The sequence below is a fragment of the Bison bison genome, unplaced genomic scaffold (genome assembly GCF_000754665.1).
Source record: "Bison bison bison isolate TAMUID 2011002044 unplaced genomic scaffold, Bison_UMD1.0 scf7180017864252, whole genome shotgun sequence".
Classification (NCBI taxonomy): domain Eukaryota; kingdom Metazoa; phylum Chordata; class Mammalia; order Artiodactyla; family Bovidae; genus Bison; species Bison bison.
Window position 1 is genome coordinate 891,237 of NW_011494824.1, and position 23,255 is coordinate 914,491.

Sequence of the window (23,255 nt, forward strand, 5' to 3'; positions counted from 1 at the left end):
TATCTATCTATAATAGATATCTATAATAGATATGCATATCTATAATAGATATGCAAAAAAGAAAATGGAAACTAAACATAACATTAAAGATAATCATAAAATAACAAGAAAACAAAAGAAAAAAATGAATAAAAAAAGAATTACAAAAACAACTCCCAAACCATGAACACAATGGAAATAAGAACATCAGTTCAGTTCAGTTCAGCCGCTCAGTAGTGTCCGACTCTTCGCGACCCCATGAATCGCCAGGCCTCCCTGTCCATCACCAACTCCCGGAGTTCACTCACACTCACGTCCATTGAGTCAGTGATGCCATCCAGCCATCTCATCCTCTGTTGTCCCCTGCTCCTCCTGCCCCCAATCCCTCCCAGCATCAGAGTCTTTTCCAATGAGTCAACTCTTTGCATGAGGTGGCCAAAGTACTGGAGTTTCAGCTTTAGCATCATTCCTTCCAAAGAAATCCCAGGGCTGATCTCCTTTAGAATGGACTGGGTGGATCTCCTTGCAGTCCAAGGGACTCTCATACATATCAACAATTACTTTAAAAGTTCATGGACTAAATGTTCCAATCAAAAAACGAAGAGTGACTGAATGGATACAAGAACAAGACCCATATATATATATATATACTGCCTACAAGAGACTCACTTCAGATCTAAAGACACACACAGATTGAAAGGCAGGGGATGGAAAAAGGTATTCCATGCAAATGGAAACAAAAGCAACCTGGAGTAGCAATATCAGATAAAATACTTTAAAACAAAAATTGTTATAAGAAACAAATAAGCACAACACATAATGACCAAGGAATAAATCCAAAAAGAAGGTATAACAATTATAAATATATCTGTATCCAATACAGGATCACCTAAATATATAAAGCAAATATTAACAGACATAAAGGGGAAAATCAACAGTAACACAATAATAGTAGGGGATTTTGACACCCCACTTTCATCAATGGACAGATCATCCAGAAAGAAAACCAATAAGGAAAACTCATAAATGACACATCATACTAGATGGACTTAAACTGATATATATAGAACATTCCATCCCAAAGCAGCAGAATACACATTCTTTTCAAGAATATGCACATGGGACATTCTCCAGGATAGGTCACATGCTAGGCAACTAAACAAGTATTGGTAAATCTAAGAACATAGTAATCATATTGAGTGTCTTTTCATTCTTACTGAAATCACTGAAACTAGAAATCAACCACAAGAATAAAACTGAAAAAACACAAACATATGGAGGCTAAACAATATACTGCTCAACAACCAATGGATCACTGAAGAAATCAAAGAAAAAAACAACAAACACCTAGAGACATATGAAAATGAGGACAAAATGATCCAAAATCTTTGGGATGCAGCAATAGCAAGTTCTAAACTTCTACAGCAGAAAAATCTCAAATAACAACCTAAACTTATCCCTAAAGGAACAAGAGGAAGAAGAACAAAAAATGTGAAAGGAGAAGGAAAGAAATCATAAAGTTCAGAGCAAAAATAAATTAAATAGAGGCTAAATAAATAGAAAAAGAATCAGTGAAACTAAGAGCTGATTCTTTGAAAAGATAAAATTGAAAACACTGTGGCCAGATATACCAAGAAAAAAAGAGAAAAGGCCCAAATAAAATAAAATATAAATTAAAATGTTACAATTAACAGCACAGAAATCATAACAGATTACTACAAACAACTACATGCCAATAAAAAGGACAACCTTCAAGAAAAGGAAAAATCCCTAGAAATATACAATCTCCTAAGACCTAACCAGGAAGAAATACAAAATATAAACAGATCAATTACCAGTAATTAAATTGAATCAGTAATTAAAACTCCCAACAAAGTCCAGATGGCTTCACAGGTGAATTCTCCCAAACATTTAGGGAAGAATTAACACCTGTCCTTCTCAAGTTATTCCCAAAAATTGCAGAGGAAGAAACACTTCCAAATTCATTGTGCACACCCAGCATCTCCTGGACACCAAAATCAGAAAAAGATATCACACACACAAAAGAAAATTACAGGTCAATATCACTGATGAACATAGGTGCAAAAATCAACAAAATTTTAGCAAATCGAATCCAACAATACATTAAAACTATCATACACCACGATCAAGTGGGATTATCCTAGGAATGCAAGGATTTTTAAATGTCTGCAAATCGATTAATGTGACATACCACATTAACAAAATGAAGAATAAAAATCATATGATCCATTGGTGCAGAAAAAGCTTCTGATAAAATTAAACATCCATTTATGATCAACTCTCCAAAAAGTGGGCATAGGCGGAACATATCTTAATAAAATAATAAATGCCATATATGACAAACTACAGCTAACATCATACTCAACAGTGAAAAGCTAAAAGCAGTTCCTCTAAGATTAGGAACAAGACAAGGATGCCCAATCTCACATTTATTCAACCTATTATTAGAAGGCCTAGCCACAGCAATGAGAGAAGAAAAAGAAATAAAAGGAATCCAAAGGAAGGAATCCAAACTGCAAAGAAGTAAAGCTGGCACTCTTTGCAGATGACATGATACTATACATAGAAAGATCCTAAAGATACCACCAAAAAACTACTAGGGCTTATCAATAAATTCAGTTAAGCTGCAGGATACAAGATTAATATACAGAAATCTGTTGCATTTCTACACACTTACAACAAATGATCAGAAAGGAAAATTAAGGAACTTTCTCATCTTCAGCTGCATCAAAAAGAATAAATACCTTGGAATAAACCTACCTAAGGAGGTAAAAAACCTATACTCAGGAAATTATAAAATAGTGATGAAAAAAACTGAAGATGATACAAACAGTTGAAAAGATAAGATACACTGTATTAGAAAAATAATTAATAGTTAAAATGACCATACTACCCATGGTGATCTAAGATTCAATGTAAGTTCTATCAAAATACCAATGGAATTTTTCACAGGGATAGAATAATTTTAAAACTTGTATGGTAGCACAAAAGATCTTAACTAGGCAAAATAAACTTGAGAAACAAGAACAGACTGGAGGAATCACATTTCCTGACTTCAGATTATACTGCAAAGCTACAGTAATCAAAACAGTCTCATATGGGCAGAAAAAGAGACACAGAGATCAATGAAACTGAACAGACAGCCCAGAAATAAATCCACACACTTACATCAGTTAATCTATGACAAAGGAGGCAAGAATAAACAATGGAGAGAAGACAGTTTCTTCAATAGTGGTACTGGGAAAAACTGAACAGCTATATGTTTTAAAAAATGAAATCAGAATAGTTCTCACACTATATATAAACATAAACTCAAAATGAACCAAAGAACCAAATGTATGACTGGAAGCCATAAAACTCATAGAAGAAAACATAGACAAAATGTTTTTTGAGTAAATTATAGCAACATTGTTTTGGATCTGTCTCCTAAGACAAAGGAAACAAAATAAAAAAATAAACAAATGGAATCTAGTTGAACTGTAAAGCCTTTTCACAGCAAAGGAAACCATTAACAAAAAAGAAAATCTACTGAATGGCAGAAAATACCTGCAAATGATATGACTGTTAAGGAGTTAATATCCAAAATAGATAAATAGCTTATACAACTCAACACCAAAAAACAAACAGGCCAATCAAAAAGTGGGCAAAAGACCTGCACAGACATTTTTCCAAAGAAGATATGCAGATGGACAACAGGCACATGAAAAGATGCTCAACACTGATAATCATCAAAACAATGCAAATCAAAGCCACAACGAGATACTACCCCACTTTGGTCAGAATGATTATCATCAAAAAGAACACAAACAGTGTTCACAAAAAGAATAACCACAGATAACAATGTTGGTGAGGATACGTAAAAAAGAGAGCCCTTACACACTGTTGGTGGGCATGTGAATTGGTGCAGCCACTGCAGAAAAACAGTATGGAGGTTTCTTAAAAAACAGAACTCCACATGATTCAGCAATTCCTGAAAATATATACCCAAATACTGCTGGGTATATATCTGAAGAAAACAAAAACACTAATTCAAAAAGATACATGCACCCCAATGTTCACAGCAACATTATCTACAATAAGCAAACGAGTACTGCTGCTGCTACTGCTGCTAAGTCGCTTCAGTCGTGTCCAACTCTGTGTGACCCCATAGACGGCAGCCCACCAGGCTCCCCCGTCCCTGGGGTTCTCCAGGCAAGAACACTGGAGTGGGTACTCAGCCATAAAAAGAATGAAATTTTGCCTTCTGCAAAAACATGGATGAACCTGGAGGGTATCATGGTTAGTGAAGTAAATCAGACAGAGAAGGATAAATACTCTATGTTATCATTTATACGTAGAATCTAAAAAATACAAGAAACAAGTAAATACAACAAAACAAAAACAGATTCATGGATATAGACTATAAACTAGTGGTTACCAGTGGGGAGAGGGATGAAGAGAGGAGCAAGATAGGGTAAGGAATTAAAAGGTATAAACTACTATATATAAAATAAATAAGCTCAAGGATATATTGTACAGTACAGGGAATACAGTCAATATTTTATAATAACTAAGTGGAATATAGTCTATCAATTTTGAATCACTATGTTGTACACTTGAAACTAATATATTATAAATCAAGTATATCTCAATAAAAACATAATCTTCATTTTTTAAAACAAATTAATCTCATCAAAAATATTTATTGATACAAGTGACAAAAGACTAACAGAACACAAGCTATCATGGGACCAAGTAAGTACTAATCAAGTCAAATGGTTTCAAGTCAGATGAGTAAGATCATCTGACCTTGCTATTTATATCTTGTATTGTCACATTTCTCTTTAAAAAGACATGTGAACAATCAGTCTGAGTTTTTTCCCTCTGGAATTTCTTACACAAGTTTTTTTGTGTGTGTGTGCTTGAGAAAAATGTTAGAAGATCAACTTAAAAATGGAGCTTTAAGATAAAAACAAGACCTGGAAGAAAAAAAGGAATATTATCAAGAAATAAGAAAAGAAGGGACAGGGAAAGAATAAAATTTGGCATTCCCTATAAAGTTAGGTAATGATATTAAAGTCTCCAAGGAAAATGCCTAAAGCTTCTTTACTGAAAAATGAATGAAAATAAATGAATGCTCCCAAAGGTATATTAAAAGCTGTTTCAATGGATATTTTGGCAATTGGTGGGAACTGAGATAAACCATAAAATATTATAAAAAGAATTTTCAAAGTGAGCTTCTATATAACAGTCAGGATCAAAATGGGGGAGGGTGGGTGAAATGTATATATCAGTGAGTTCAAATTATAAAGACATTTACAATTTAAAAATCCAAACCTGCATTATCTTTTAGATTCACGTCTGCTCCAGATTCTATCAGAGCTTTCACCAGAGACAAATGTCCTCTTCTGGCAGCCAAATGAAGCCGGCTTTCCCCTGTGGCATTCCTCTTATCGATCCCAGATGTTTTCATTTCTGTAAATTTGCCAAGCAAAACTGAGTTTTCTGCCAAGTGCTGATTTTAATGAAGGATCTTAGAAAACACAAAGCAACTTCCTAAAAACATCCTAAAAAGGATGCACTACACAGAAAGTGAAAGTTGTTCCGTCATGTCCGACTGTTTGTAACCCATGGACTGTAACCCACCAGGCTCCTCTGTCCATGGAATTCTCCAGGCCAGAATACTGGAGTAGGGTGCCATTCCCTTCTCCAGGGGATCTTCCCAACCGAGGCATCGAATTCAGGTCTCCTGCACTGCATGCGGATTCTTTACCATTTGAGCCACCAGGGAAGTCCCACACAGAAACATACGTCAATTAATATTATAATTGCTGTTGCTATTTTAAAACACAATTTGTAAAGAAATGGTAGAGCATCTGGGCACATTAATTCATTCTAGCTGTTGTTCACTCTATCCTAAGCTTGACTGAAGTAAATAAGACTTGCTTCATTTCTATACTCGTTTCACTCAGTAGTCCATAATCCACTTTCCACATTTATTCTCATATCTCAACGAGTGTGTTTCTGATGACAAAAGATGTCAAGAACCAAACTATGGCCTATTGAGCATTTCATTTTTCTTTCACAGAAAACTCAGTACAATATTATTATCTAAATATTTTTATTTCTTTTCCTTACATCAAAAGTTGGAAATACTAAAAATAATGAATTTTTTCCCTAAACTATGCTAAAATGATATACTAGAAGATATTTTTGTAATATTATATAAAGAAAATAGAAGACACTATCTCTTGAGTGGCCTGCAGCCTAGGGGAATGAGAGACATGTAAAAAATTACATTAAAATCTGATTAAGTGCTACCAGAGTAGCATATAACTAGTAGAAACATACTAGTTTCTTGTGGTTCTGGAGACCAGAAATCCAACACCAAGGTGTCAGCAGGGCTGTACTTTCTCTGGAAGTTGTAAGGAAGAATCCTTCCTTGCTTCCTCCAACTTAGCTTCTTTGGCTTTTGGCCACATTGTTCTTTTGTCTGGCTCTTCACATTATCTTCTCTTTCCTTGTGTGTCTCAAAGCTGACTCCATTTTTCTTTTATAAGGATACTTGTTAGATTTGGGTCCTATTTGGAAAATCCAGTACAGTTTCCTCATCTCAAGGTCCTTAACTATATCTGCAAAGATTCTTCTTCTAAATAAGGTAATATTCACTCTTTTTTATATATATTAAATGCAACAGTATCACAGATTCCAGGGATTAGGATATGGACATAGGTTTTTTGGGGGGCCACTATTCAACCCACTATAGGAGGTATATATGCTGCCGCTGCTGCTAAGTCGCTTCAGTCGTGTCCGACTCTATGCGACCCCATAGACGGCAGCCCACCAGGCTCCCCCGTCCCTGGGATTCTCCAGGCAAGAACATTGGAGTGGGTTGCCATTTCCTTCTCCAATGCGTGAAACTCAAAAGTGAAAGTGAAGTCGCTCAGTCGTGTCTGACTCTTAGCGACCCCATGGACTGCAGCCTATCAGGCTCCTCCGTCCATGGGGTTTCCCAGGCAAGAGTACTGGAGTGGGGTGCCACTGCCTTCTCCAGAAGTATGTATAAGAAGTGCTTTAGTTTACATGAGAAGGAGACAATGGGGAAAAGTTCAAAAAGGATGCCTAGTATTCCTACCTCTAACTCTATCAACTTTTTCTTACTAATCAACTTCACAGGGCTTAACATTTGACCTGAGGTAGTCCAGCCTATGGTTCACCACAGAACCAGCTCCAAGAACTACCAAAGAATAGTCATTTATCCATATTGTCAAACACTGACAAAAAGAAACTAGTGGCTATGCTTCTTTAATTTCCCTTATGTTAAAAGGGCTCAGTGAAAGTTCTAAGGGATCGAACACAATCCAGATCTGCTGCCCCGACTCAACCTCCTTGCTGTCTCTACTGTTTACCTTATCTCCTCTAACATAACAAATAGACAAAAATATGACAATATATTGGAAGACTAAGAGATTCTCAAGTGGTGTATTATAGTAAAACCACCTAACAAATAGAGCCAAAATAATCTTATAATTTAGTGAATGACTAAAAAATAAACAGTAAATATGAAAGTATATATAATTCTTTGAAGGAGAGTGGATTGCTAGGAGTGGTCATGCAAAAACCTTGTCCCTATATAGTACAGGAATACAAACCTTGGCTGCAGGTAGCTCTGGAGACATTTTTTCTTTTTCTGAAATTCTGAATTTTTTTGTGTGATTGGATGTGAGTAGGCATATGAATTTCTGAATCTGGTTTTTCTTTTTTCTCTTTACAGTTTCTTATAGTGTTTTCATCTCCATTGACAAATTCCTCACCTGAAAAAAAAAAAAAACATTTTTAAGTATCAGTGTTGTATTTCTCCTTACTGGTTATAGGACTAAGAAAGAGTCTATAATTGCTCCATGTTTCTGTTCCTTTCTAGACTGCTTTTTTATTTAAAGGAATGGAAGCCTTTAAAAATGTTTTCATACAACAAACGTAAATCAGTTTCCTGGATACAATTTCACCAGTGAATCACTAAAATCAATGGAGCTAACATTTTTCTGCTATGAAAATGTTGTTAGGTTTCTTGACATCAAGTAGGTGCTATATTAAAAAGAAAGCTAAAAACTCATAGAAATACTGTTTTTTTAACTTCTGTCAATATTAATTTAGCACCTTCTTTCAAAGAAAATACCATTACTTAACTAATTAATAATATCTCTAAATTGTGATCCACATGTCCTCATTCTGATCAGTTTGGGCAGAGGTTAAGTGAAATTCAGTTGGAAATTTCTATGAAATAACTAAATCTATAGGAAATGTGTACAAATTGAACACTACTACTAATACCTGGTTTGTGAGAAATCTCCTTCTCTTCTCTTTGACTAAGTTGTGAGATGTTGGTCAATTCTTCACTGTCAGTAGAATGAAAACCTATATTTTGTACGGCTTTGCTCTCTTGTCTTTTTTCAACTTTAGTTGTTTCCATTACTTGAAAAGGAACAACGCTGGATGAAGGCCTATTTGAAGGACTTGTTTCTTGGCCTGTGTCAGTATAATTCCTTTTAGTGTCTCCTTCCTTATTCACCTTTTCCACAACATGTAGATCTGTTTGATTCATTAAAGGAGTTAGTATGCTAGGGCTATAATCCTGAGGATTCTTGATTAGCTTCTCATGACTGGTCAACTCTGAAACTTCATGTGTCAAGACTGTCCCTATACAAGCCAGAGGAGTATGTTCAGGATTGCCATGTGAGTGATCAAAAGAAGTTCCACATGAACATTGTTCATAATTTGAAACATGTTCAGAAACCATTATATTATCTGAATTAGAAAAACTAACAGCTTCCTGTTGTGGAAGTATGGTTAGGCTGTCTTCTTTTAACTCATTTTCCTGTGGAAAATGGTCTTGAGAAGGTAAAAATTGTTGAAAATCCATTTCTTCTCTATTTGTTTTATTCTCTGTATAAGTATCATGGTTTTCGCAACCTGAAGAACTTATCACCTTTTTAGATATTACAGTCTCCTCAGAAGCACAGGAATCACCATGATCATCATTATTAAAGTTTTCCTTTATAAAGGATGGGGAAAATTTTTCCCACTTGAGGCTCTCATCTTTTTGACTTGAGTTACTGTTTTCATGAGATTTATAAGGGCTAATGTGCTCCTGGTCTTGGAGAGTATGAGGCTGCTGATCTGTAGTAACAAGTAGTAACTTGGTTTTTTCATGTAGAGAAAGTCCTAAGAGAGAAACAGCTTCAGCTTGGTCAATGGATTCTACTTCCATACATTTTATTTCTTGACTGTCTGATAAATCCAGGCTTTGAACATGTGTCTCTCTGGGAATTGAACAAGTTTCAACATCATTATGCAAACCATTGTTCAGGCCTGATAGAGCTTGGCTAAAAGGTTTACGTGACTTTTCTGGAAGGTCATCAAGGATTTGGAGAGCTTGTTGCTGACGAGTAACTGATCTGCTTATTCTTCTAGAAGAAGAGACAGCCACTGTCTTTCTTGGACTGCTTTCTTGGCTTGTATCATCCACTTGAGTCCTTTTATGTTGTGTATTTCTTCTTCCTTTATCTTTAGACACACTTGTGCTGGGATCCTCAGCACTATGGAGATTGTCCTTTCTGAATCCTGTAGAGTGTATCTGGTTAAGAATTGATTGTTTCTGCTTGGATTTACCAATTCTCATGTTTGGGGAATCTTTTTGATAATGTTCATATATATCTGTATTTATAAATAAACTCTTCTTGCTTCCTTTATTGACTTCTACATGTTCTGGCTTCTGTCTGTTGGAATTTTCATCATAAACAAACCCACTGTGATTTTTAGAACTGAATTTTGGTTTCTATAGAAACAAAATACACAGTTTTAACTGTCAGCTGTAATTCTGCATTCAACTCATTCTGGATTGGAGAAAAAGAAAACTATTATTCCATTCAACCTTATAATTTGATCTAACCACAGGGCCTTATAATTTGATCTAACCACAGGGCCTGCTGGGATATATACAACCTGATATATATTTCAGAAAAAATAGAGTAAAAGCAGGAAGACAAATGTAATAGATTCAAACTCCATGTATGTGCTAATTGTTATCTTTTCCTGTACATTTTAATTTGTACTTGCCAGTATTTTAGCACTATCAATCTTATTACTAAACATAATAAAAAATTTTAATCAAGCTAATCCATATAGGCTTTTAAAACAATCAGATAATTCCTTCACAAGGAATCTTTGTAACTATGCTTTAAAACCACTCTCCTCTCCCATTTGTTATAGAGACAGAATTAAGTTTCTTCTTCTGGTATCTGTTAGCATCATAGGTAGGGTAGTGGAAGAAGGGATTTAAAAACAAAAAGACAGATATGCAACCAAGTAGGCGTGTGCGGAAAGATTACTGTGGGCTGACAAGACTGAGACAGGGCCAGGGCTTCCTCTCACACATCACAACCTAAAGCATCAGATGGGAAATAACTGCCCACCACATAAAGTTTAACGGGCTGGATTAGCACCTTTGACTCTCATACTGTGCTCAGGCCAGAGGGAAGTCAACATGGCTGATAAACCTCATGGCTTTATAAAGAGGAGAAAGGAAGTAGGAATGGTTACCAATACATTAGTGTGCCCACATACACTACATTTACTCAACTGCTTCCCAAACTAACAGCCCAGAACCTTCTGAGTCTCATGTAATTATTCCAAAGTGTCTAAAAAGCAAAGGCGAAGTCACTGTTCCTGATGAATGCTTCAGCGGTCTTTCTTTCCCCTCCGATGAGCAATAAAATAACCCGCAGGTGTGCTCTATAAACACGTTCACTGCTGAACAGAGAGCTACCTTGTGAGGGTGTGCATCCTCTCCATCTGAGGGGTCAAGGCTATTCTTCTGAGCTGTAAACAAAAAGAGAAAATCAAAGAAAACAGCCTCCAGAGGTCAGACTCTAGGCTTCTAAAACCACAAGGCCTTTGCCATGAGCAAACCAAGTGGAAAAAATAAAATTATGGAAACACATTTTATTAAAATTGGCACATATAAAATTACATAATTCATGATTTCCATATTTATTATAAAACAAATACTATCTTGAGAGAGCTGAAAACACTTCTGTAGGAAAAGCAAAACAGACCCAACAACATAATGCTGAAGATGGGCACTGAACTCGGTATTTTTATATTCCCCACAGTTATACTCAGATATGCAAGTGTACAAGCTTTTATAAGGCAAAAATTCTTTCATAATGAATTGTATCATTATCACTTCCTAATACATCTGCTTACTAAAGTTGAAGGATACATGATTAACATACAGAAATCCACTGCTTTTCTATACACTAATAGGGAACTATCAGAAAGAGAAAGCAAGGGAATTAAAAAAAAAACGTACATTTACAATCTCACCAAAAAGAATAAAATACCAAGGAATAATCTTAACCAAGGAGGTGAAAGACTTATACTTTGAAAACTGTAAACATCAGTGAAGGAAACTGAAGATGATACACGGAAAAGAGAAGACATACTGTGTTCTTGGACTGAAAGAATACTGTTAAAATTTCCATACTACCCAAAGTAATCCACAGATCTAATGCAATCCCTATCAAAACAGTCACAGCATTTTTCGCAGAACTACAAGTAATCCTATAATTTATGCAAGACCACAAAAGACCCTGAACTGCCAAAGCAATCTAGAGAAAGATGAACAGAGCTGGAGGAATCATGCTCCCTGACTTCGGACTACACAAAACTACAGTAATCAAAACAGCATGGCGACAGCACAAACACAGACACAGATGGATGGGACAGACTAGAAAGTTCAGAAATAAACCAATGCAGTTATTTTCAACTAACCTGTGACAAAGGAGGCAAAAATACACAATGGATAAAAGAAAGTCTCTTCAATAAACGGTACCTAGGATAAGTAGTGAAACTGGACAGCTACATGTAAAAGAATGAAATAAGAACATTTTCTCACACCACATACAAAAATAAACTCAAAATGGATTAAAGACATAATTGTAAGAACAGAAACCACAAAACTTCCAACAGAGAACATGGGCAGGATGTTCTTTGAAATAAATCATTGTAATATTTAATATTATTTTGGATCTGTTTCCTAAGCAAACAAAGGAAATGAAATAAAAGATAAACAAATGGGACCTAATAAAACTGAAAAGCTTTGCATAGCAAAGGAAATCACTGGCAAGACAAAAAGATGACCTACTAAATGGAAGAAAATATCTGCAAATGATATGACCAATAGACGTTAATGTCCAAAATATATAAACAATTCATAAAATGCAATATAAAACAAAAAACTAAAAAAATGGGCAGAAGACATGAATAGACATTTTTCCAAAGAAGATATACAGATAGCTAACAGGCACATGAAAAAATGTTCAACAGTAATAATCATCAGAGAAATACAAATCAAAACCGCATTGAGATGTTACCTCACACCTGTCAAAATATCTATCATCAAAAAGTCTACAAACAACAAAAGTTGTTAAGGATTTGTAGAAAAGGGATCCCTTGTACACTGTTGGTGGAAATGTAAATTGCAGCCACTATGCACCGACTCAATGGACATGAGTTTGAGCTGGGAGACAGTGAAGGACAGAGAAGCCTGGTGCGCTGTAGTTCATGGGGTCGCAAAGAGTTGGACATGACTTAATGACTGAACAACAACAACAACAATGGAAAACAGTATGGAGACATGGAGACTTCTCCAAAAACAAAAAGTAGAGCTAAGATATGACTGGACTTCCTTGGTGGCACAGTGGATAAGAATCCACCTGCCAATGCAGGAGACACAGTCTGATCCCTGGTCTGGGACGATTCCACATGCTGTGGAACAACTAAGCCCGAGGGCCACAACTACTGCGTCCATGCTCTGGAGCCTGTGAGCTGCAACTACTGAGCCTGTGCACCGCAACGAGTGAAGCCCGAGAGCCCACACGCTACAGCTACGGAGCCGGCGCGCTGCAACTACTGAAGCCCAAGCACCTACAGCCAGTGCTCTGCAACCAGAGACGTCTCCGCAGTGAGAAGCTCGTGCACCACAAGGAAGAGCAGCCCCTGCTCTCCACAACTAGAGAAAGCAAATGAAGACCCACTGCAGCCAAAAATAAAATTAATTAATTAAAAAAAAAGAAACCATGACATGACCCAGTAATTAAACTGCTGGATTTATCTCCAAAGAAAATGAAAACATGAATTCAAAAAGATACTAGCACCCCCATGTTCATAGTAGCATTATATATAATACCAAAGATATGGAAACAACCTAACTGTCCATAGCAGACGAATGGATAAAGAAGATGGAGTATATATTCATGCAATGGGATACTGCTCAACCATAAAAAAGAATGAAATTCTGCCATTTGCAACAACCCAGAAGGTATTATTCTTGGTGAAATAAGAGAAGGACAAATACTCTATATTACCACTTATATGTGGAATGTAAAAATATAAATCAATGTATAAACAGAAACAGACTCACAGATACAGAGAACAAAGTAAAAGTTACCAGTGGGGAAAGGCAAGAGGGGCAAAAAAAAAGGTTTGGGAATTAAGAGATACAAAATACTTTGTATAAAATAAATAAGCACAGGGATATAGCCATTACTTTGCAATAACTTTAAATGGAGTATAACATATAAAAATACTGAATCACTACATTGTATACCTGAAACTAACATAATATTGTAAATCAATTGTACTTCAATAAAATATAAACGATTCTTATATAATCTTTTTGAAAGTGAAGTTTAACTTAACTGCTCCTTTGCTGTTTAACTTACCAGTGTAATGATGAATGACAACACAAAAGTATAGCCATAAGAAAATATTCTTAAGGAATGAAAGTTAACAATCCTGGCCATATTCATTGAAAAAGATACAGCCAAGCATAAGTCACAACTTATAACTCATGTTATTCAGTCAATGGATTATGGGGGGGGAACCCAGAACTGTATAAAAGTTTTCTGTTTGCAATGCATATCCTGGGGAAAAGTACATTTAGTATTATCTTTCTAGTTCCTTCAGAGTTCTTCCATTTGGTGCATTTGCAAACAAGTCAGTGTGCTCTACTAATGGAATGAAGCGAAATTTCCTCAAAATTTCTGAGGAAAATCAATTTAATTTCTATAATTCTAAGCTTGATTTCTATAACTCTCTACTAAGGATGACATGGTTGGATGACATCACTGATTCAATGGACCTGAGTCTGAGCAAATTCCAGGAGACAGTGACAGACAGGTTAGCCTGGCGTGCTGCAGTTCATGGGGTCACAAGGAGTCGCACACGACTGAGCGCCTCAACAGCAACTGCTGACATGATGAACAGATGTAATAGAGCAGTTTAAGTTTACCTGATGCAAGACGGTTTCGATGTTTAGGAACAAATCTCTCAAGGAGACGCATCATACGTGAGTCTTTGGCTTCATCTAAAGCACACTTTCCATTATCATTTCTAAATAAAGGATCTGCTCCATTCAAAAGAAGTAACTCTGCCACCTAGAGGAAGATTGTTTTATGTGAGGAGCCCAGACAAAAAGTATATTATTATTATAAATGTATGCTAGCATACAACTGTAAGCAACATCAAATATTTCTTTCCAAATATTTGGAATTTACCAAACATACAGAGTTTGGGTTTACCTGTAACATCGTTGCCCAACAACAAAAATCAATGTAACCACTACTGAATCATAATTTGTTGATGTACATATGACTTCTCTTACCAGGAAAAGAGAGAGGAAGCAAGGAAGAGGGAAGAAAGCAGGGAGGGTGGGTGGGCAGAATGTCTATGGTTTGGCTGATGATGAAATGGAGCTAGCATATATACTGGGAACTTGAATTACATTCTGGGAACCTGAATTACATTAACAGGTTCCAGGAGATAGTATGTCTTCTACACATACCTTTGCTGCTGCTCCTCCTCCTCAGCGTCAGAGAGAAACCAGGAAACTCTTACTCTGTTACTACTCCTCAAGTAGCCTCCTTTATGAAGCACTCCCTGACCTCCTCACCCACTGATGCCCTAGAGAAAAATGACCTCTTCCTTCTTTTATGTACATATTTTATGTCCAATATATGCTATATTATATTATACTCACCTCTTATACCTCTCGCCTATATTTCAAGTTTTTTAGGGTGGGACTCTGTTTTTCTTTTAAAATTAATATTTTTGGGTAGAAAATTAATAAATATGGTTCAGAATACAGAAGGCTCAGAGAAACAGACAATAAAAACTAAGTTTCCCTTCTCTACCCTTGTACATCAGTCATCTAATTATTTCTTCTAAGTTAGCTCTGGTTACAGTTTCCCCTGAATTTTCCCAGTGTCTAGTCCAACAGGTATATATGTGTATATCATAAATGTGTATATATGTTGTTTCTTACACAAGTGGGCCTATAATACATACATTTTTCTGTGCTTTAGCTTCTTTCCTGCCTACCCTACCCTGCATCAGACTCTGAAAACTGTTTCAAATCAGATAGATTGAACTTCCTCATTCTTTCTAGCAGCTGAGTAATAATTTACTTTTTAATATACCTATATGAATGTATTAATGCTTCAATTTAGAAGACTCTTGAGAGTCCCTTGGACAGCAAGGATCTCAAACCAGTAAATCCTAAAGGAAATCAATCCTCAATATTCATTGGAAGGACTGATGCTGAAGCTGAAGCTCCAAAGCTTTGGCCACCTGATACGAAGAGCTGACTCACTGGAAAAGATCCTGATGCTGGGAAAGACTAAATGCAGGAGGAAAAGTGGATGACAGAGGATGAGATGGTTGGATGGCATCACTGACTCTCAATGGACATGAGTTTGAGCAAAGTCTGAGAGATGGTGGAGGACAGGGGAGCCTGGCATGCTACAGTTCATGGTGTCAAAGACAGTCAGACATGACTGAGCAACTCAAAAACAACAACCCTACTAATGGATATTTAAGTTGCTTCCAAGTTTTCACAACAGATATATGTCTTAATCATCTTTATATTCCCAGTGTCTATTTCAGTATCTGGAAAAGACTGTATGTTTAATAAATGCTGTTTAATAAAAGAATGAATGTTGGTCTAGGAGGATGTGTGGAACAAGCTTTAAAGAACATTATACTAAAAGAAGCCTAGATTTCCATGTAAATGTCTAGAATGAGAGATAGGTCAGAATTTCTATAAATTTTAAGCATATAAAAATTATATACATACATACTTATGTCTATATATATTTAATATGTATTTCCTTTTACATATATGTATTTCCTTTTACAAAAAAAGCATTCTACAAGAGAAAAGTGCCCCATCACACACAGGGATAATATAAGCCAAATCCTTTAAAAATTAAGATTCAGAAACTTGATGATTCTGCTTTTCAAACGACTTTGTTATGGGAGTTTAAAGCTAGGTAAGAGGATTGAAAGTAATAGTAGGTATAATTAAATCTATAATTCATATGCCTAGATCTGCACATACTGTTCAGCAATACAAATGGAAAGCATATTGCTTTCTTTCAGGAAAAGTAATTCCATAAGTTTGTTTATCTCTGGAGGTTTTATGTCAAATAATAAAGCATGCAGTATGAGTGTATCTGAGGGTCAAGGAACATGAAAAGGAAGACAGGAGGAAGGGAAGAGAGCCTCACTTCTCTGGAGATCCGGATGGTTGCCCTAAGCGAGGGAATACATTACTTTGGCAGCCTCTGTTTTATCCACGCCTAGTGGATACTCTCTATCCATGTACTCTATGGACACCAACTATCCACATTTACCAATTTCCTCTATAGCCTGCTATCAGGACTTCTGAAGCCTACTTATATTACACACTCTTTAACTTAAAAAACTCTCTCTCTTCTCATCAAATGGCAGTAAATAAGTTATTTCCATGGAGTTTTTAACCCTGTATTTTAAACCTGCATTTGATTCTATATTAGTTACCTGTTGCTACCTGACAAGTTACCCCAAAACTCAGTAGCTTAATAATAAATATTTATAATCTCATGGTTCTGTGGGTCAGGAATTTGGGAGTGGTGGAGGTGGTTAGTTCTGCCTTGGGGCCTCTCAGGAGGTTGTAGTCAAGAGGCTGGCTGGAGATACAATCATCTAGAAGCTTGACAGCACCTGGAGGATCTGTTTCTAAGATGGCTCACTCACATGGCTGTGGGCGGGAAAAGGCTCAGCGCTCTGCCAGAGCACCTCGCCATGGAGCTGCCTGAGTGGCTGCTTGATATGACATCTGGCTTCCTTCCTTCCTTCCTTCCTTCCTTGAGCCTCCTTTATTAGGCTTAATTTGTGAAGGAAATGGCATGACAAGTTGATATAAGGTATCGCAGTTTTAGCAAGCTTTTCTCCAGTCTTCTTGCCTGGAGAATCCCAGGGACAGAGGAATCCCAGGTGGGCTGCTGTGTATGGGGTCTCACAGCGTCGGACACGCTGATGCGACTTAGCAGCAACAGCAGCAGCAAGCTTTTATTTGATGGAGCATGCTTGTGATATGCATTTGAGATGTTGAGTTAGAGGTTCATTGACTGTGTTATTAGGATTCACAGATATTAAAAAGATATCCCCAGACATGTTGGTTATCCATTCCATTTGTGTCTGGAGTGAGCTATCTTATAAAGTTTGATTGTTTATTCTACTGCACTATAAAAAGTCATACCACATAGTAGGTGGGACCATGGATAATGTTTTGTCAATGTTGGGAGTATTTTTTTTGAATTCCAGACATCATACCATTTTACCAATAAATACTTGTACCTGCATCTCTAACAGATAAGGACTTTTTTCTCACACCCACATTTTTTAAATCATCTTACCTAATAAAACTTATTTGTTAATACCATTTAATACTACCCAGTCCATATTCAAATTTTCCCAAATTATCTAAAAGTGGTTTTTATTAAAAGTTTTGTTTGAATGAGGATCTGTCAGGGTCTATGTACTACATGTGTTTTTTATGTCTCAAGTATGTTTTAATCTATAACATTTCTTCCTGTGTTTTGTCTCTTCTGGAGCCTGGGTAATTTGTCGGTTGGGGTTTCCGAAATTCTGGATTTGACTGATTTTTATGGTTTCTTCCCTATTTTCTGTAAATGGCTGTTTTAATGGAAAATCTATTTAGAGACCATAGTTTGGGTGCGAGGTGTGCTCATTGCTATTGGATGTTATTGTTTTTAGGCATTTTCCATGAAATCATACTTTTAGAAAGAAAAATCATGAGTTCTTACTGATATTTCCATTTCAAACTTAATATTATAGATTAATAATAACTTTATTTTTTACTTGTATCTCTTTTTCTTTTATGCTAAGCATTTGTTTCTTAATATATTAACTTATTTCTTTATTGTACATTTTATTTACAATATTACTATTAGTGATATTTCTGTTATTAACAATAGTAATAACAATGGAACTACTAATGAAGTGCTTTTTGTTTTGTTTATACCCCATTAGGAATGTATAGTCAAAATACTGGCTTTTCAAGTACTTGAAAGAATTTTATTCTCTGTCTTATTGGCTTCTTACACAAGGGATTTATTGGAAGGAAGAGATATGAAATAATATCCTCCAAACTTAGAGGAACTTTGAGTCTGTAAAACAGAGCTTTATTAACAAAGCAGTTCCATACAGTGCAATCATGAAGTTTATTGTGGATAACTTATATACTGGCAAGATTGGGCAGAGAGCAATGGTGATGTGTTCTTAGCGATGTCTACTTATGCTCAAAGATCATTATGCCTGCCTAAATGTCTCCCGCTGTATGTTTAATAATTTATCCCAGATTTTTCTAAGTAACCACAGTAAGGTGATCATCTTAAATTCACAAATTCTACTTTTTCCACACACTTAAAAAGAATGTATTTAAGTGTTGTTGCTGTTGTTGTTTAGTTAGTAAGTCATGTCCAATTCTTTGCAACCTCATGGACTGCAGCATGCCAGGCTCCTCTATCCTCCACTATCTTCTGAAGTTTGCTCAGATTCATGTCCACTGAGTTGGTGATGCAATCTAACCATCTCATCTTCTGCTGCCCCCTTCCTTTGCCTTTACTCCTTCCCAGCATCAGGGTTTTTTCCCATGGGCTGGCTCTTCGAATCAGGTGCCAAAGTACTGGAGCTTCAGCATCAGTCCTTCCAATGAATAATCAGGTTGATTTCCTTTAGAATTGACTGGTTTGATCTCCTTGCAGTCCAAGGGACTCTCAAGAGTCTTCTCCAGCATCACAATTCAAAAGCATCAATTCTTTGATGCTCAGCCTTTTTTATGGTACTTGACTACTGGGAAAACCATAGCTTTGACTCTATGGACCTTTGTCGGCAAAGGGATCTTTCTGCTTTTTAATATGCTACATAGGTTTGTCATAGCTTTCCTTCCAAGGAACAAGCATTTAACTTCATGGCTGTAGTCACAGTCCACAGTGATTTCGGAGCCCAAGAAAAAAAAATCTGTCACTGATTCTACTTTTCCCCCCATCTATTTGCCATGAACTGATGGGACTGGATGCCATGATCTTAGTTTTTTAAATGTTGAGTTTTAAGCCAGCTTTTTCACTCTCCTCTTTCACCCTCATTAAGAGGCTCTTTAGTTCCTCTTCATTTTCTGCCATTAGAGTGGTATCATCTGCTTATCCCAAGTTGTTGACATTTCTCCCAGCAATCGTGACTCTAGCTTGTGATTTATCCAACTCAGTATTTCACATGATGTACTCTGCATAGAAGTTGAATAAACAGGATGACAATATACAGCCTTGATGTATCCCTTTCCCAATTTTGAACCAGTCAGTTGTTCCATGTCTGGTTTTAACTGTTGCTTCTTGACCTGCATGCAGTTTTCTCAGTAGACGGTAAGGTGTTCTGGTATTTCCATCTCTTTAAGAATTTTCCAGTTTGTTGTGATCCACACAGTCAAAGGCTTCAGTGTAGTCAATGAAGCAGATGTTTTTCTGGAATTCCCTTGCTTTCCCCATGACCTAACGACTGTTGACAATTTGATCTCTCGTTCCTCTGTCTCTTCGAAAACACAGCTTATACGCTCAGAAGTTCTCAGTTCACATACTATTGAAGCCTAGCTTGTAGGATTTTGAGTATAACCTTCCTAGCACATGAAATGAGCTCAACTGCATCTCTTCTAAGAGATTCTTGCCTACAGCCTTCCCCAGCTCTACCTGTGGCAGGTATTTCTTCTGGAGAAACACAGAACAGATCTTCCTTAGCCCTCTTCCCTACTCTAGAGGTTTTAAACCCAGAAGCAACTTCCACCACTTTAAGTAAACAATAAACTATTTTCAGGAAATGCCTCAGCCCGATGCAGTCCCTGGGCCAGAAAAAAATGCCTAGGAAGCTCAGAGTACATATGATAAAGCATTTGTGCCAATCTTAATTAACAGTTTCATAATTGCGGGCTTCCCAGGTAGCACTAGTGGTAAAGAACACAGCTGTGAATGCAGGGGACTTAAGAGACCTGGGTTTGATCCCTGGGTTGGGAATATCCCTAGAGGAGGGCATGGCAACCCACTCCAGTTTTCTTGCCTAGAGAATCCTATGGGCAGAGGACCCTGGTGGACTACAGTCCATAGGGTTGCAGAGTCAGACATGACTGAAGCGACTTAGCATTCACGTACCATTACTCTAGTTACTATTAACCAACATATATGGAATTATATTATAACCATTGGTACCTCTGTGCTGGTGTGTACTGGTTGGTCATTAAACCTGAGAGGTTCTCATGTCTTAGTCTGATTTTGAAAGTAACACTAGACTACAAAAAGCTGTGAGCCTGCTGCGACCCTATCATTGCATAACATACTAAGAAGGCTTCTAGAGCCTGTAAGGGTGTCCCTGGTGACTCAAGCGCTAAACAATCTGCCTGCAGTGAAGGAGACCTGGGTTTGATCCCTGGGTGGGGAAGATCCTCTGGAGGAGGAAATGGCAACCCACTCCAGTGTTCTTGCCTGGAGAATCCCATGAACAAAGGAGCCTGACGGGCTACAGTCCACCAGGTCGCAAAGAGTTGGACTCGACTGAAGTGACTCAGCATGTGCACACAGAGCCTATAAAGTACTATACAAAAAGAGTCCTAAGGAAGTTGAAAAAATACTATGTACAACCAAAATACACATCATATAGTTATTAAAAGTAACATGTAAAACTGGATCTGCCATATTAGGCACAACCAATCCATCACAGTAATATTTTATTATAAATTCTGAGTACTGATTAGCAGAATGAACTGAAACTGAATCCCTATCTGTTTTTCTATTGTTTGCCCAAAGGTTTTTAATAGTTGCAGAGTGTAGTGTTTTCTCTGCAAACGAAAGAATTACAGTACCTGATAATGTCCATTAATCACAGCATCATGCAGGGGAGTGATCTGGTACATTCCTCTGATATTCACATCTGCTCCACCTTTTAACAGTTCACTTACTGTCTGATAAAACCCTCCTAAACTAGCTTCATGAAGTGCTGTCCAACCTATGACACAAAAAAGTAATGGTGTTTGTTATACTTGGCATCTTAATAATGTCTGTGCTTGCCTTTAAAATAAGAACTCTAAGTTGTTGCTTTAAAAATATTTTGGCTATATGAAACAAGATAATCTCACCATGAAGCAATCTGTATTATTTGCAGATTCAATTCAAATTTTTATTAAAACTCCTACCCTTAACACTGTTGGTATTAATATGGAAAAATATGAAAACAGTAAAAAATTTGAAAACACTCCTGCCCCCCTCAAATAAAAAGGCTGTAAGGAGGGGGGTCATTATTAGCTCATAGAGAATGCTGGTTGCAGGTTACTTTTCTGCAGAGAAAAGGGAAAAAAGCCTTATTCGTAGCTAAAGGTACTTTCGTTAAAGTAACCCAGCCAGCAGGACCTCACAGAAGTCAGTTTAAAAGTTGACTCTTGAACTTTGCAGGTCTATCTTATACACAGATTTCTTTCCAACAGTAAATACTATGCTATCACATAATCTGAGGTCACTGAAGGAGAAACCATGGATAGGGAGAGCGAACTATAATTTATACTCAGATTTTTGACCACAATGAGAGTCAGGACCCTAACTCCCACACTATTCAAGGGTCAACTGTATAATTTTTTCTCCCAATTTGCAAAAAGTTAGTTACAGTAATTCAACTAACATACTACAAAGTGCTCCAAGAATACCAGTCATCCAGATAAATCTGTTAGTCAGACACAATGATATAAGTCAAAGATATCTATTAAACTCCAAAATAACAAATCTTTTATTATCTCCCCAAACTGCAAGTTTGGAGATCCTCAAGCAAACTTTTTTTCTTTTTAAAAATGTAACTATCTTGGAGGAAATTTCCTCAAAGCTTTCTGAGAGGACAGATTTCCTATAAAGACAATACAATTGAACACATTTGTTTAAAAAAATTCCATGTCATAATGATATTAGTTGTATGATCTAATGCAGCAACTGTTAACACCCACAGAGATATGCAGTGTACCTTCTTCTGTATTACAGTCCTCAACAATTTTGCTCCTCATTTTTAATGTTTTTATGCGTCTCTTGCCTTGTTGTTGGCTTAAACTTCTTGCTATTATCAATATCCTGGCCTGAGTCAATCTTTCTTTTCAGTTCTAATGTGTCATAAGCTCAGGAATCTGTGTAAAATAATCCTCAATTCATTGATCTGACAGGGTTTTAGCAAAGAAGCTTTATTAGATCTATTTTGGGTATTCAGAGTTTATTTTCATGCTATTTCATGGTTTTCACCATTGGTTTTGATAGGTAAAGAATTATTGAAGTAGGTTTTCTTTTTTAAATCAAAGACAAAAATATCACAAAATGTAAATGAGGACTTATGAAATGCAAATGTTACCTATGAAAAGATAATTGGGTATACTACATTTTATGTGCACTTAAGTCTTTATTGGATTGTATCAAAAAATAAATATATTTTAACCTTTCTAGTAGATACTGTGTATTTTTTTGTTTCCACAGTATTTGGTGCAGAGGAGGCATATGGTAAAAGCTCACTACATTGAACCAATATGTTATAAGGAGGCCATACATCTCTTGTCAGTAGTTCTTGAACTTTAATGAGAATATAAATCACCTAGGGAGGGACTTCCCTGGTGGTGCAGTGGCTAAGACGCTGCACTCCCAGCACAGGGGTCCTGGGTTTGAGCCTGGTCAGGGAACTGGATCCCGCACATTGCAACCAAAGACGCTGAGTGTGCAACCAAAGATCCCTCAGGCCGCAATGAAGATCAAAGACCCCACGGGCCACGACAAAGACCCTGTGCAGCCAATAAATGAGTGGATATTGAA

The 23,255-nt window shown here is 36.7% G+C and overlaps 1 protein-coding gene across 1 annotated transcript in view; it reads right to left on the reverse strand.

The window, feature by feature from the left end:
- Positions 1–23,255, reverse strand: part of ANKRD31 (ankyrin repeat domain 31) — a 135,948-nt gene that overhangs the window by 56,408 nt on the left and 56,285 nt on the right. The window contains exons 12-17 of the mRNA XM_010847598.1: positions 21,287–21,429; positions 14,333–14,477; positions 10,805–10,857; positions 8,311–9,814; positions 7,632–7,793; positions 5,317–5,454 (exon numbers count right to left, since the gene is read on the reverse strand). Coding sequence (XP_010845900.1) covers positions 5,317–5,454; positions 7,632–7,793; positions 8,311–9,814; positions 10,805–10,857; positions 14,333–14,477; positions 21,287–21,429 — 2,145 coding nt within the window. The remainder of the gene's footprint in view (positions 1–5,316; positions 5,455–7,631; positions 7,794–8,310; positions 9,815–10,804; positions 10,858–14,332; positions 14,478–21,286; positions 21,430–23,255) is intronic.